This window comes from Helicoverpa armigera, chromosome 19, assembly GCF_030705265.1.
Source record: "Helicoverpa armigera isolate CAAS_96S chromosome 19, ASM3070526v1, whole genome shotgun sequence".
NCBI classification, from domain to species: domain Eukaryota; kingdom Metazoa; phylum Arthropoda; class Insecta; order Lepidoptera; family Noctuidae; genus Helicoverpa; species Helicoverpa armigera.
The window spans coordinates 11137579-11153164 of NC_087138.1; the positions used below are offsets into that span (position 1 = coordinate 11137579).

At 41.6% G+C, this 15586-nt stretch overlaps 2 protein-coding genes across 2 annotated transcripts in view; both read right to left on the reverse strand.

Moving 5' to 3' along the window:
* The window catches only part of LOC110375110 (lutropin-choriogonadotropic hormone receptor), a gene marked incomplete at its 5' end in the record, with an annotated part of 34265 nt that extends 22897 nt beyond the window's left edge, over nucleotides 1–11368 (reverse strand). The window contains 2 exon segments of the mRNA XM_049841625.2: nucleotides 10843–10978; nucleotides 10981–11368. Coding sequence (XP_049697582.2) covers nucleotides 10843–10978; nucleotides 10981–11368 — 524 coding nt within the window.
* Nucleotides 5341–10832, reverse strand: LOC135118231 (uncharacterized). Its single transcript, XM_064039544.1, has 2 exons — nucleotides 9113–10832; nucleotides 5341–7033 (listed from the first exon to the last, which is right to left on the reverse strand). The coding sequence occupies exon 2, from the start codon at nucleotides 7029–7031 to the stop codon at nucleotides 5871–5873; it is 1161 nt and encodes a 386-aa protein (XP_063895614.1). The 5' UTR covers nucleotides 7032–7033; nucleotides 9113–10832; the 3' UTR covers nucleotides 5341–5870.
* Nucleotides 11369–15586: the final 4218 nt, after the last annotated feature.

Sequence of the window (15586 nt, forward strand, 5' to 3'; positions counted from 1 at the left end):
GACCACCATAAAATGCTTTGATACCCTTAGTTTTGCAACCAGAAAAATCTACTGAACACCAGAAAAATAAAGTCTAAAAATGTAATAGTACCAGCTATTTTAGTCACGACTTCACTTTAAATTGTATTCGACCACCAAAGGATGATGGGCAATTTTGTATGAACCCTGGCCTGATAACCAATAAAGTTCTAATGTACATTAGGTTATTGCGTATACCCTACAGTTACTGGAATAAAACAGTTCATGTCATGAATCTACCGGAAATAAGTACAGTCGGGCACAAAAGAGTTATACCTTTTGCACCATTTTTTTTTGTTAAAATAAAATCCATAGTAGAAAAATTCATTGTATGATGTATTTTCGTCAACTTATCACTTATTTAAATAAGCCTAGGATAGACTATCAATTAAAATCGGTCTTAACTAGGCATAATTGTTTTAATAGCAAAACGAAACATAAAAACTTTTACTTCTACCACCGTATATTATTTCCATTATTGGAGATAGCATTTCCTCGTTCTGCGGCACCAGGATAGTCGGCCCTGGGTTGTCGAATTATTAGAAAAGTAGCGACCCACCCCAGCTTCGCAGGGGAAAACAGTATTTCCTCACTATTTAACGGATGTTATTACACATACAAACCTTCTCTTCAATCACTTTATCTTTGAATATAATAAGAAGATAGGTTTTCTTTATATACCATACGTGCCAAAGTAGTTTAATTCTATAGGCAGTCGTAGACTTACAGGACTGATATCTTTTTTCCCCAGTGGTTAACAATGTTCCACCCATAACAAAAATTGAAGTTTAGGGTATAAGCTATTATTTATGATGTGCAAATGGATATTATTGGCTATGCCGGTTAAACTCACTAGAACAGCGGAATAGTTACACTTTACGTTGTGCATACTAACTGTTATTTATTTTTTATTTATTTTTAATATGGACACATACCTACACCTTCTGTGACAGGTCCTGACTGATATTGACAATAATATAATGCAGTTAACAGCCTTCCCATACAAAATGAAGTGGTTCAAGTCCATGGGCTGTCCTATGCTATCAAGTGCCATATCTTCGTTCTCCGGTGGTTTACAATATTTTGCCCATAACAAAAAATGAAGTTTATAACATAAGCTATCATTTGATGTGCAAATGGATTTTATTGGATATACCGGTTAGACTCACCGGAATTGCGGAATACGTACACCATACGTTGTAAATACTACCTGCTAAATAATCTTTTTTTTTTCAATAAACTTGGAAAATATGGACACAGACACCTTCTGTGACTCGTTCTGACAATTATTGACAATAATAATGCACTTAAACATCCCCCCCATATGCAATGAAGTGGTTCAAGTCCATGGGCTGCCCTATGCTATCAAGTGTCATATCTTCGTTCTCCGGTGGTTTACAAGGTTTTGTCCGTAACAAAAAATGAAGCTTAGGGTATAAGCTGTCATTTGATATGCAAATGGTTTTCATTGGTTATGCCGGTTAGACTCACCAGAACGGCGGAATACGTACACCATACGCTGTAAATACTACCTGCTAAATAATCTTTTTTTTTCAAGAAACTTGGAAAATATGGACACAGACACCTTCTGTGACTCGTTCTGATAATTATTGACAATAATAATCACTTGAACATCCCTCCCATATACAATGAAGTGGTTCAAGTCCATGGGCTGCCCTATGCTATCAGGTGTTATATCTTCGTTCTCCGGTGGTTTACAAGGTTTTGCCCGTAACAAAAAATGAAGCTTAGGGTATAAGCTATCATTTGATATGCGAATGGTTTTCATTGGATATACCGGCCAATTTTACCCATCATCCTTTAGTAAATGATCACCAACTCTTGACGACCAAATTAATGTATTATTTTTGCCTAAATAAGTCACTGTGATTGCCATAAAATGTAGGCTTATTATCAAATAAAGTATTATGATGCCATATTAAGTTATGTGTCCGGCTTGCAATGCATGCGTGAGTGTCAGTATGACGAGTGACAGGGGAAAATGGAAGAAAATGACATATTGCGCCGACCCCAAGTAAAATTGGGAACAGGGCAGGAGAAAGAAGAAGAAGAATGTGTTTCTCAATACACTCCCTCGAAAACACACTCTTATCGCACTGTTTAGAGGCATGCAATAGACAATTTTCCACCCTAGTGCAGGAAAAGGGTCCCCATAATGTAATTACATTTATTGTATCAGGCCGAACTTATTTTTTTGGAGTCAGTTTACTTAAACAGGAAAGCAAGATGTAAAAACTTTGATTATCATTTTATATTAAAACGCTGGTATAATTTTGATGATCATTCACTACTTTTGGTGATCATTTACTACTTTTGGGATAACAATGATTTATTTGGACTCATTTTGCTTAAATAGGATAGCAGAATGTAAAAACTTTGGTTATCATTTTACTTTAAAATGGTGGTTTAATTTTGGTGATCATTTACTATTTTTGGCTTGCGCATGATTTATTTTGGAGTAATTTCACTTAAATGGGATAGCAAAGTGTTAAAACTTTGGTTATCATTTTACATTAAAATGCGAGTTTCATTTTGGTGATCATTTACTATTTTTGTCTGCTATTTGTTACTATTTCTGGTGATCAGTTAAACATAAGCCTTAATAAAATGTTATTTCTACAAATTTTATAAATAGGTATATACCTAAATATTTCTACCAAACCTACTTATGAGAAGTCAAAACTGCCGCGACACCATAGCAACGCAGTTAGTTGTTATAATGAGGGCAGTGGAAGTCGCGCGGGTATCCTGTGGCCGGTGAGCTGCGGGGCTGTCGGATGTCACACAGGTCTGACACTATCTCTCGGTACACTAACAGCAGGAGGGGTCGTAAGATGATTTCCCGCGCAAAAAAGTAGGCGCAGTTGGTCGCAATGTTTGTTTCATAAAGATATTCTGGAAACACGACCGGGGCGCCGCCACGAAGCGGGCACTGGAAGCCGGGAACTGTGGGCCAGCTCATAGAACAGTACTGAGTACATACTTTATAAGATACTAAAGACATAAAGGTCGCCGGACGACGTTGGATGCAGGTCGCCTCCAACAGGTATCTGTGGAGATCTAAGGGGGAGGCCTATGTTCAGCAGTGGACGTCCTATGGCTGAGATAATGACGATGAAAGACATAACTAAATACAAGTTGTTAGGGAAGCTTCAGAAACTCATAGTTTTCATGAACAACTGTAAAAACAGTCCCCATGCCACTCGGGGATACTTTAGCTTCCCAATAGTGAGAATTTGTTCAAATCGGCTCAGCAGTGCCTTTAGCGTCATCATCTGCCAAGCCTTTTCCCAACTATGTTGGAGTCGGCTTCCAGTCGAACCTGATGAAACTGAGTATCGGTCTTCTACAAGGAGCGACTGCGTATCAACACTGGTTTTCAGAATATCTGGCTTCTGACTACCCGTAAATAGTGCCAAAGATGTTCAAACGACAATCGGGACCTACGGCTAATAGCACTTTCCGAAACGCGGAACTCATTTTGATGAGATGATGTCCTCCTAGTCGATTATTGGCCATGGCGGCTGCCCTCATATAAGGGGATTAGCAACTGCGCAGGACATATTACAGTGCACAAGCATTTGCACTGACACAGGTGCACTTAGTATTCGTTCTCTCCCATAACCCGATGGGACGGTAATTCCACACGACCCGAGAGAGATCAGGTGCAGGAGCGACATTAACGCAATCTCCGACGCACGGGCGTATCAATCACCAACTTCCAGGCTCCGGGCTTCTTTGTGAAGGTTCCTAAAATGGCATCCGGCACTTCGCGCACAGCATTTATTGTGGGTTGATCGGGGTAATTAGTGTTTACGGTGGCGCCAGTGGTGAGGGCATGCGGCGTCGTGCGGCGCGCGAGCACGCGGCGACTGGCGGCGCGGCGTATTTACAGACTGTACATAGCCAAAACGCATCCATAGGAAACTGCTCGCTGATATTTTGTAATGCCGTTTTTTAATTTGTGATTTCAAAGTATACACGAATTTTGCGTACTGCTCGAGTATAATTCGTAGCTTAGACGTGCACATGCATCATTCCAATTTATACACGGTCAAATTTAACTATACAAAATTAATATTAGGTAAAGCATTAAATAAAAAAGGCTTTTGAATCTGAGTTTGTTTATTAAAAATGGGTGCTAATTAAACAGGCTTCTTTTTAATATTCGCCCCCAAAAATGTATGTTGCCTTCTAAATTACTAAGTCAGCCACAATTAACGAGCATCTAAATAATACTATCTTAGCCACTAGTATCTTCTAAGTAAACCACTCTAAATACAACTCAGCATGATGGTTATTTTTTAGCATCTAAATTTTTAGCATGCATTCTAACAGTAAACTTCTAAAATACTATTAAATGACACCATAAAATATATTTAATTAGATTCTAATTTTTTAACTCAGTACGTTTAAAATAAAAGCAAGCAACATGCAGCAAGCATCGCTTCTGTCACGGCTCCGGTGCTGCGGGGCTCCGGCGGTCCCATGCGAGCTTATCGTCGCAGATGGTTTTCACGCTCACCACCGCAGTTTCGGCTTGCTGGCCGGCCCTGCCGGCCAGCCTCAGCCGCGGCGGCGAGCGTTAAAACTACCTGCGGCTCAGCTCGCAGGCCGCCTCGCCCCTCCACGCCTACGCGGTTTTGAATTGCACTCTAGGGGTAGGGCAGACAAGACTACGTGTAGTCGGTTTTGCAGCGATTCGTTTTCGTCACTAACTTTAATTTTTAATACAATGTTTTTTAATTGAAGGTTATAAATGGCAATATACTAAAAACGAGGCCCAGTTAGTAAATTAGATGACAATGTATAAATAATGTTGTAAAATTAGAAGCTTAATCATGTGTTCAATAAATAATTTTGTGGCTGCACATATATTTCCCATAAAAAATCAACTTGTTTAAAAATATACAAAAAGAAATTGAATTTACGAGCATTATTAATATTTAAATTAACATTAAATGCTAGGTCGTGTTTTAATCAAAATGGCAGCATGCAACTGCTCGCGAATAGATTGGAATCATAAAGTTTTTCGCGCCTATTCCAGTGTCTACACGATTAGTTTGCATGCGGACTAGCACTGTATATTATGGAACAAAGCAAGTTACCTTGGCCACTACAAAATATATGCGAGTATTTGCGTACTGCTGCTGTATACATCGGAAGACTTTGTATAAAAAGTGAATTCCAATCTATTCGCGACTAGTTTCACACGCTTGCGTACTAGCCATGTATATACTGTAAATACACGGCGGCGCGCGCCAGGTGCACGGCGACCTCGCGCCGCCACTCCCCCCCACCGCCCCCCGCTGCACTCGCGCGCGCATCTCGCGCTCCTCTGCATATTCCTCAGTACAATTAATCGCTAATTGTCATCTCTTCAGTTCACTGAATATGAATATGTTTGGTATACACTGAACTTGACAGTATTTGTAGCTGCACTGCAAGCGACTCTATTCGATCTAGTAGTGTAGCTGGCCGACAGTTGGCCCGATGATTAGAAAAAAATATTTTTTCAAGAAAATTGTGAATCCAATCAAAGTTTTTATTCGGTTCTTCTGGGCATGCCATTCATCTACATATGAATTATACATGAACCTATGAACCTGTTGTAGCATTCCCTATCCCTACTTTCCTACTGATATTATAAATGCGAAAGTAACTCTGTCTGTTACGCTTTCACGTCTAAACCACTGAACTGATTTTCATAAAATTTGGTGATGATGATGATGTCCTCCCAGACGTGTCCGTCGACGGCGACACCCTGTCAATTCCCGGCAGTCTGTCTTCGCTCATGGGCCCGGTAGTGTCTTGCGAACCCGAATTTGTTTTTAAAAAATTCGGTCAGATGATGCACAGTAGAGCTCTCCGTTTGCATTAAAGGTGTAATTATACGTCGGTTTAGGACGAGTTTTACGGGCCAGGCGTTTACCGTCAAGGTCTTCAAGACGATGGGACTCGAAGTTTTCTAGTCCTTGATGAACTGCCTTTCGCCACTCAGATCTTTGGGTGGCTAGGTCCTCCCATGAGTTCGGGGATAAACCGGTCGATTTTAAGTGGCGCTTTAATACATCCCTGTAACGTAAATATTGTCCTCCAGCTTGTCGTTTACCCAAACTGATTTCCGAATAGAAAATAGTTTTCGGCAACCTGGAGGACTCCATGCGTACCAGGTGACCACACCGGCGTAGCTGACCTTTCATCAGAAGGCACTCCATGCCCGCCAAGCCCGTCCGTCGAAGAGCATCCGTATTGGAAACCCGATCTTGCCAACGTATACGGAGTATTGCTCGGAGATACTTCATGTGGAAAGTGTCACGGCGTTTAATATCACCTTTGTAAAGACACCATGTCTCCGAGGCGTAAAGAAGCAGTGGTAGAATTAAAGCTTTGTATACGGCAATCTTAGTCTGTAACTTAAGATCGTGTGAGTTCCAAACACGGTGTTTGAGTGCACCAAATGCTGCAGCCGCCTTTGCAATTCGTGCTGATATCTCAAACTCCAGACGATTGTCGTTACGTATAAGACTGCCTAGGTACCGAAAGGTTCCTAACTCCTTCAAAGTTTTGCCGCTAAGGTAAACAGTCACGTTATCCGCAGATTTTCCTCTTGCGGGCTGTTTTAGAATTTGGGTCTTTGATGCACTGATTACTAAGCCAAATTTGCGGCAGGACTCGTCTAGGTGGTCGAGACAGTCCTGGAGATCAGCAATGCTGTCAGCCATAAGGCAGACGTCGTCGGCATACTGTATTTCGGCAACGGAGACAGTCGTTACTTTGCGTTTTGCCCTAAAGCGCGAGAGGTTGAATACGCTTTTGTCCATGCGAACGTTAAGAGTAATCTTGTTCGTACATTTTTGCATGGCATCGTTCATTACTGCGGAGAAGTAGATTGCAAACAGTGTGGGCGCCATAACACACCCCTGTTTGACCCCACTTGTTACGGGGAATTGTTCTGTAAAACTGTCTTCGTGACGTACGCGGGCAAACATGCCTTCATGGAGTGTGCGTTCGCGCAGCGGAATGTTGTTGAATTTAAAGATTTTAATTATGCAGATAATTAGTGTAAGACGTCCTATAATTGTGTATGGTAAATAAAAATTTGTGTATGCAGCCATTGTGGAGAAATTCACCAAAAACAAATTCCGCTGGGCGAACGTTGGCGAACGTTGTCCTGGCGGAACTTTTTTTAATCCATAGACTTTAGAAGAAAAGAGATGTGTCCGAAAATTAGTGTGTATTTGTGTATAATTGATTATATATGAATGAAATCAGTGCATGCATAAACTTCGGAGAAATTCAAGTTTCCGCTACGCGAACGTTTGGCCGTTAGCTAGTTTTCATATAAAGCGCTTACATAGAGAGCTGTAGATTTTTACATACGTTGTTTTGAATTTGTTTATATTTGTTTAAAAAACAGATTTAGAAAAAGTCGTAGGGTTTAAAAGATAAAAATATAAACGTAAAATACACTTATTAGGTCTTAGTTCTTAAAGTATGCAGTTTGGGGTCTAGATTTTCACGTTTACACAAACCTTGTAAGTGTCTCCAACATGTTGCCAAGTATCAATGATGTTCCGTTAGTAATTAAAAAGTTATAGGATATTTTACCATGAACAGATCACTGTTTACAAAGCAGTCGAATATCACGACATTCTAAAGGAATTGCATGGTAAAATGTATGCCAATAATTAGTTTAATCATTCAACTATTCACTTGCAAAATTTCATGTCATTAAATTCAGTAATTAAAGAAAGACAATTATAATACTGACGGAGCATCGAAACCCTACATAATCCGACCAAGTTCGGATAGCTACAAAAAAGCGGCCGTGCCATATGTCTAAGCAACGTTCTTAACTTGGTAGGTAAGTATTTATTAATATTTTATAGTTGCGTACACAAGCGTTAGGAAAAAATAAAACAATTGTATTTCTTGATTTAAAAATATTTTTTTAATAATAATGCCACTATCTACGATAAAAATAAATCTTCAATTAACAAGTACTACTCTATTTAAATATCCGTGTACAAAAATATTTTTATTATTATTACTTACATAAATTATTTGACTTTAACGTTACGTATTTTAACTAAAATGTCGTAGATAGTAGCATTATTATTAAAAAAATATTTTTCATTCAAGAAATGCAATTGTTTTATTTTTTCCTAACGCTTGTGTACGCAACTGTACCATATTAATAAATATACTAACCTTCCAAGTTAAGAACGTTGCTTAGACATATGGCACGGCCGCTTTTTTGTAGCTATCCGAACTTGGTCGGATTATGTAGGGTTTCGATGCTCCGTCAGTATTATAATTGTCTTTCTTTAATTACTGAATTTAATGACATGAAATTTTGCAAGTGAATAGTTGAATGATTAAACTAATTATTGGCATACATTTTACCATGCAATTCCTTTAGAACGTCGTGATATTCGACTGCTTTGTAAACAGTGATCTGTTCATGGTAAAATATCCTATAACTTTTTAATTACTAACGGAACATCATTGATACTTGGCAACATGTTGGAGACACTTACAAGGTTTGTGTAAACGTGAAAATCTAGACCCCAAACTGCATACTTTAAGAACTAAGACCTAATAAGTGTATTTTACGTTTATATTTTTATCTTTTAAACCCTACGACTTTTTCTAAATCTGTTTTTTAAACAAATATAAACAAATTCAAAACAACGTATGTAAAAATCTACAGCTCTCTATGTAAGCGCTTTATATGAAAACTAGCTAACGGCCAAACGTTCGCGTAGCGGAAACTTGAATTTCTCCGAAGTTTATGCATGCACTGATTTCATTCATATATAATCAATTATACACAAATACACTAATTTTCGGACACATCTCTCTTCTAAAGTCTATGGATTAAAAAAAGTTCCGCCAGGACAACGTTCGCCAACGTTCGCCCAGCGGAATTTGTTTTTGGTGAATTTCTCCACAATGGCTGCATACACAAATTTTTATTTACCATACACAATTATAGGACGTCTTACACTAATTATCTGCATAATTAAAATCTTTAAATTCAACAACATTCCGCTGCGCGAACGCACACCTTCATGGAACTGGCGAATCAGGTTGACAAATTTCGCTGGGCATCCATATTTTTCCAGTACCACCCAGAGAGCAGATCTTGGGACGCGGTCAAAAGCCTTCTCCAAGTCCACGAAACACAAATAGAGGTCACGAATCACGATGCTGTTCTAGACTTTTTTCTTGAAGCTGTTTTAAGGAAAATATGGCGTCAACTGTACCTCTATTTGGACAGAAACCACATTGGCTTTCAGGAAGAAAACGCTCGGCTAGTGTAACTAGGCGATTATTTATGATGTGTGCCATAATTTTGCCAGCCGTGGAGAGTAATGAGATGCCTCTATATGAGCTATTACAGAGATAGAGTTGACCTTGAGAAAAAACATAGAATAGTTTTTATCCCGGACTTTTGAAGAATTATCTTGGAAACGCGATATAAACGAACTCTACGCGGACGGAAGCTAGTATCATGTACCTAAGTACAAATAAAACATTACCTTTTGTGTAATAGTCATCTTTTCTCGGTACTTTCTTGACAGACAGTACAAAGACATTTACAAATATCTTTCTAATGTGCATTGTATCCGAAAAATGCTCGGAAACTGCTAAAGCGCTTTGATTTTTTTTTCACTTTTGGAATGCTACAATATTCCCGAGTAGCATAGGTTAAGTATATTTTACTCTGGAACGAGAAGTTCCTTCGTGCCTAGTGAACAATAAGGTGGCTCGAGGTTCAATCGCAGTGGTTCTACACTACAACAACACCAAAAAAACATAACAATTAATTTGAAATCATAAACACATCTATTCCCGATACTTTATTGACAAAATGTAGGAGTACATCATATTATGATTAATGTATGAATCAGTTAAGTTGTAAGTCGTTCACTCGACTGATACGCGCTCCACTGATACTGTTGAATAATGAAGACAATGCCAAGTGACAGTGAGACTCGTTGGAATCCGTAACGTTGAACAAAATATCCCAACTCCCACACAACGAGTGTTTCGTTATTACTTCCCAAAGGATCCGCGTGTGTCAGCTCCACGAGCTGACCGTGAGAACCCTGAGAAAGCGAGGGCGACTTGCGAAAGTTGTAGCCATGCATGAGGTGAAAACTTCACACTCAGATGCCTACACAAAGAGCCTGTTGACATTACAAAACGTTCAAAGCAGACCTGATGATGGAGACGAGAGACAATCGAGAGCATTCTGCAACGGGTGACGTCTAGAATTCCGAATAGGAGCAGATTAATAAAATCCATAATACCATTGTACGATATCGACCAACAAAAAAGGAGAAAAGAAATCAAGTAGCTACTTAATAAAACTTGTTTCGAATAAAAGACATCAACGCAATGAGCACCACACGATGTAATTACAAGTGTGTGCGTGACACACACACACACAACATAGCACGCACACCGCGACACTCCTGTGGCCTGCGGCTATGGAGTCAGCGTCTCAGTAAGTAGTCTAAGCAAGTATTATTTATAGTGAAACTTATACTTGGCTTGGATCCGAGTTTGGTCCATATCAAACTCCTAGAAAGAAAAATAATTGAAGCAAGATTTGGAGAGCGTCAGCGACCTTACAACTCTCTGTAGACCTCGGTGAGTGTGCGTCGGGCCGGGTGGTCACCCACACGGCTGGCGGCCAAGGACTTAATACAAGTTCAATCGTAAACAAACGCTAGATGTTTAATGATGTTGACAAGCTGGTTGGTGGTGGCGAGGTGGCGGAGCACTCACAGCGACAGCAGCGTCTCATGCAGCGGCGGCAGGCGGCGCAGCGCGGCCGAGCGGCAGTCCAGGCGCGCGCCGCCCTCGCCGCACGCGCAGCCCGCGGGCACGCGCGCCGGGCACGCGCCGCCCGCGCCCGCGCTCGCACGCCAGCGCCGCCGCCAGCGCCAGCCAGCGCGCGCGCGCCATCAGCGCCGGCCCATGCCGCGAGCCCGCCACTCACTCGATACTGATCATTCACTTCGCTGCTCACTTCCACACCAGCTGCTAAACATTCGCTAATCCGTTTGCCGCGATCGTAACTAGACTCGCGCTCGTGTTCAGTGACGCAGCGAGACGGACGCACGTGGAGGCTCGCAGACAGCGCGCGACAGACTGGCGGTCGGGCGGCGGCGGCGCGGGCGGAGCGCGAGGGCCGCGGGGCGGGGCGCGGGCGGGGCGGGCGCTCTCGCTCGCGCCGCCGCCGCCGGCTTGTCTGCGGGTTCGCTCGTATTGCAAACACCGCTATCCCGACCTCCGGTTTCAGCAGTACTCTTTACGTTTGCTTACTCTAAGTGTGGGTCCACACTGCGGGCCTAGCGCGGTTGCGACGACGGGCGCGAAATATCAAACGTATGAAACGCGCCTTTGCGTCCATATTGAAGTGACTAAGGCGGAAGCCTAGTGCGATGGGACTGAGCGACACAGCGAACGTAAGTTTCAAACGCTTCTATCTTCGCGTTCTGGCCACACTACGGGCTTACGGGCCGGGTCATCGAGCGACCCAATGCGCGGACGGCGGGGGTAACAAACCAGTTCGATCTTGTCGTTCGGCGTATGTGCATTGTGCATTTATATTCGTTTGTCTAAAAAATGGCGGTGAATACTGAATCGTTCATAAGTGCAATTCAATCTAAACCAACGATCTGGCAAAGCAAACATCCACACCACAATAATCGCAGAATAACAAGAAAGTTATGGAGTGAAATAAAAGAACAATTTCCTATAAGTCAAGGTGTTGCACTCCTGATGTACGTCACACCGCTACAAGAGCTCGCGCCTTCACTGTGGCCACCCGACGCCACCGCTCGCCGCGCCCGCCTAGGCTCCAGTCACCGCGCTTGCAGTGTGGACCCACACTAATGTCTCTACAGGCCTTCCGTAGCCCATACACGTATACTCCATCTGCTGAGTAAGCACTAACTAAAGGTAAACAATACACTACTTACTGAGTTCCCATTTATTCTTTATTGTACACAAAAACATTTAAAAAACACACACAACACAGAGAAGACATGTACAAAGGCGAGCTTAAACCAGAACTGGGTTCTCTAACAGCAAACCTTACAGCGATAGAGAGATGCGATAGGGAAGAGAAAATTAAAAGTGCACAACATTAAACAAAACAAAGATAAAACTACATAACGTAAAATATATACCTATAAATAAAACATAAAATATAATAAATCAATAAATACATACATACAAATGAGGCCATGTTGACAGGAAATGTTCTTTAATTCGTCTCTTGAAGACATCTAACGATGTGCTGCCACGTATACTGTGAGGCAGAGCGTTCCAAAGCCTCACAGCGCGAACTGTGAAGGATCCATCATAACGGCTCGAAGTATGAGGAGGGACACGGAGTAGGAGAGATGACGAGGAGCGACAGGGTTTGCCTCTAGGTACAAGGAAATCAAAGCGTTCCCTCAGATAATTTGGAGCGTTGGGATTGTGAAGAAGAGAGAAGAGAAAAGACAGAATATGAGCATCTCGACGCTGCCGAATTGGCAGCCACTTCAGCTGGCTCCAGAATTCAGACACATGGTCGTATTTCCGGAGGCCAAAAATGATGCGTATGCATCAGCATAATCTAAAAGATTCTTACTCATGAAATAATAATTCAGAAGCTCATTCAGAAGTAAGAATTTTGTATAGTATTTTTACCCACGACGGAACGGAGCAGGTATATGCGTTTAGGGTGAGAGATGTGCGTTTGTGTGTTTGTGTGTGCGTTTGTGCAAAGTAATGTTCCCTCCTATCTTCTAAACTAATGATCTGATTTTGATGCGGTTTTCAATAACGTATTTGTGTTCGATGAGTTCATGTTCTTAGATAGGTGTCATGGCTATAACTCACTAGGGGGCGCCACAATATTAGTGCCAAACAATGTTGCAATATAATCAAAACTTCTGATTACAATTCTGTTTTCATCAGCAATGTGTACGTGCTTAATGCATGTTCCCAAATAATAAAAATTACGCCAGTAACTCACTAGCGGGCGCTACAATATCAGTGCAAAATAATATTGCAATAACATATTATATAGACTATAATTCGTATATGCTCTCTAAAAAGTCTGAAATAAAATTAAGCAAAATTAAAAATTTTGAAAAGCCCCCGACGGTAAAAATCTTATTGAAAAATAATAAAATAACTCAAAACCCCCGACTTAACCCAATTATATAGGAATAACCGTCGGGGGCTGCCTTTTCTATATGAAAATTCAATAATTAATCGAGTGTATTTTATGTCATCGTTAAACATCTACAATTCTTCAATAATCGAAATACCGATTCACGACACTAGGAATCCTTTAGCTGGTTGAATGGCAGCCCCCGACGGGTATTCCTATATAATTGGGTTAAGTCGGGGGTTTTAAGTTATTTTATTATTTTTCAATAAGATTTTTGCCGTCGGCGGTTTTTCAAAATTTTTAATTTTGCTTAATTTTTCATGAATGGGTTCAAGGGCGAGGGACTTGGTTAAGTTCCCGCCCCTACTCAGTGGGCCCGAGGCGGTGGCACGCGCGTGTGTCGGCGCGTGCCCCTGAGGCGATGCACGGGGTAGGCGAACACCTCACTACCCCGTGCAAGAGACGAGGCCCGTGCGAGCGCCAGCACTAGTGTAGGGCTGCGGAAGAATCTGGATTCCCGCGGCCCCGCTCGCACGTGCAAGGAGGACACAAAGAGGGTTTTAGCCGGTAAGAGTCCGGCATACCCCTCCGCCTCTCCCCAGGCGGAGGAAGTTCATGAGGATTTCCACCTCCCAAAAAAAAAACAAAAAAAAAAGGGTTGGGTTAGCTCAGGGTTAGGTTAGCTCAGGGTTAGGTTAGCTCAGGGTTAGGTTAGCTCAGGGTTAGGTTAGCTCAGGGTTAGGTTAGCTCAGGGTTAGGTTAGCTCAGGGTTAGGTTAGCTCAGGGTTAGGTTAGCTCAGGGTTAGGTTAGCTCAGGGTTAGGTTAGCTCAGGGTTAGGTTAGCTCAGGGTTAGGTTAGCTCAGGGTTAGGTTAGCTCAGGGTTAGGTTAGCTCAGGGTTAGGTTAGCTCAGGGTTAGGTTAGCTCAGGGTTAGGTTAGCTCAGGTTAGGTTAGCTCAGGGTTAGGTTAGCTCAGGGTTAGGTTAGCTCAGGTTAGGTTAGCTCAGGGTTAGGTTAGCTCAGGTTAGGTTAGCTCAGGGTTAGGTTAGCTCAGGGTTAGGTTAGCTCAGGGTTAGGTTAGCTCAGGGTTAGGTTAGCTCAGGGTTAGGTTAGCTCAGGGTTAGGTTAGCTCAGGGTTAGGTTAGCTCAGGGTTAGGTTAGCTCAGGGTTAGGTTAGCTCAGGGTTAGGTTAGCTCAGGTTAGGTTAGCTCAGGGTTAGGTTAGCTCAGGGTTAGGTTAGCTCAGGGTTAGGTTAGCTCAGGGTTAGGTTAGCTCAGGGTTAGGTTAGCTCAGGGTTAGGTTAGCTCAGGGTTAGGTTAGGTCAGGGTTAGGTTAGGTTAGGTTAGGTTAGGTTAGGTTAGGTTAGGTTAGGTTAGGTTAGGTTAGGTTAGGTTAGGTTAGGTTAGGTTAGGTTAGGTTAGGTTAGGTTAGGTTAGGTTAGGTTAGGTTAGGTTTTTTTTTTTTTTTTTTTTTTTTTTTTTTTTACCAAATCCGCCACATTTATTGGCGCCTATGAAATGCTAATTCTCTTTCATACCAGTTCTCGCTGATTTTCCTCTCGTACTTTCATGCTTCATACAGTGTCTTTCTACTATCCTTCCTCATTCATTCTTGTGGGTGGGACTCCCACTTTTGTTTTCCTATTCTATTTCCTATTCTATCATTATATTTACTAAAAATTTTGTAGGGGAAATGAGTTCTCTTACTCCTTTTTTATTTTACAACTTATTATAATAATATTTTACGTTCTTATATACTATTTGTTTTATTTCACTTATATTCTACCATGTTACACATTCTATCTTTCTTATGACTATTTCTAATTTTCTTATTACTACTATACTTACAGTTTTTTGCTTCTTATTACTATGTTTCTATGTTATAATCTATATTATAAATAAAACATAGTTTTATACACTACTGTTTCTTTTTATAACGGTTTTGGCTACATTCTCGCAGTACACTAAAAATTTATTTCTAGACCTGCCCGACATCACGTCTCTCACGTTGTCCCTTGTCAATACGACATCTAGTTGGCATTCTAGGTTGTATCTGTCCCGTGAGAAAATTGGACACTCTAAGATTATATGCGGGACACTCTCTTCTGCGGTTAGGTCGCAGACGCACGATGGGCTCTCCTTACACTTGAAACGGTTCAAGTATTCTGAGAACCCACCGTGCCCTGTTAATACCTGTGTGAGAACGCCTGTTGGCCGCACCTGTTTCACAATACGGAAGGCGGCGATGGCGTCAGGAAGAAACATCTTCGTCACCGAGGCCGTCTCGCCCGACACATATCTCCGATTCCACTCACCAAGCGAATCCTGACGGATTTGTCGCCTGATGTATGAAATCGGAC

What these genes read in the sequence shown, in the direction of transcription:
- LOC135118231 (XM_064039544.1), bottom strand. Translation starts at nt 7,031, where the DNA reads ATGTTTGCCCGCGTACGTCACGAAGACAGTTTTACAGAACAATTCCCC.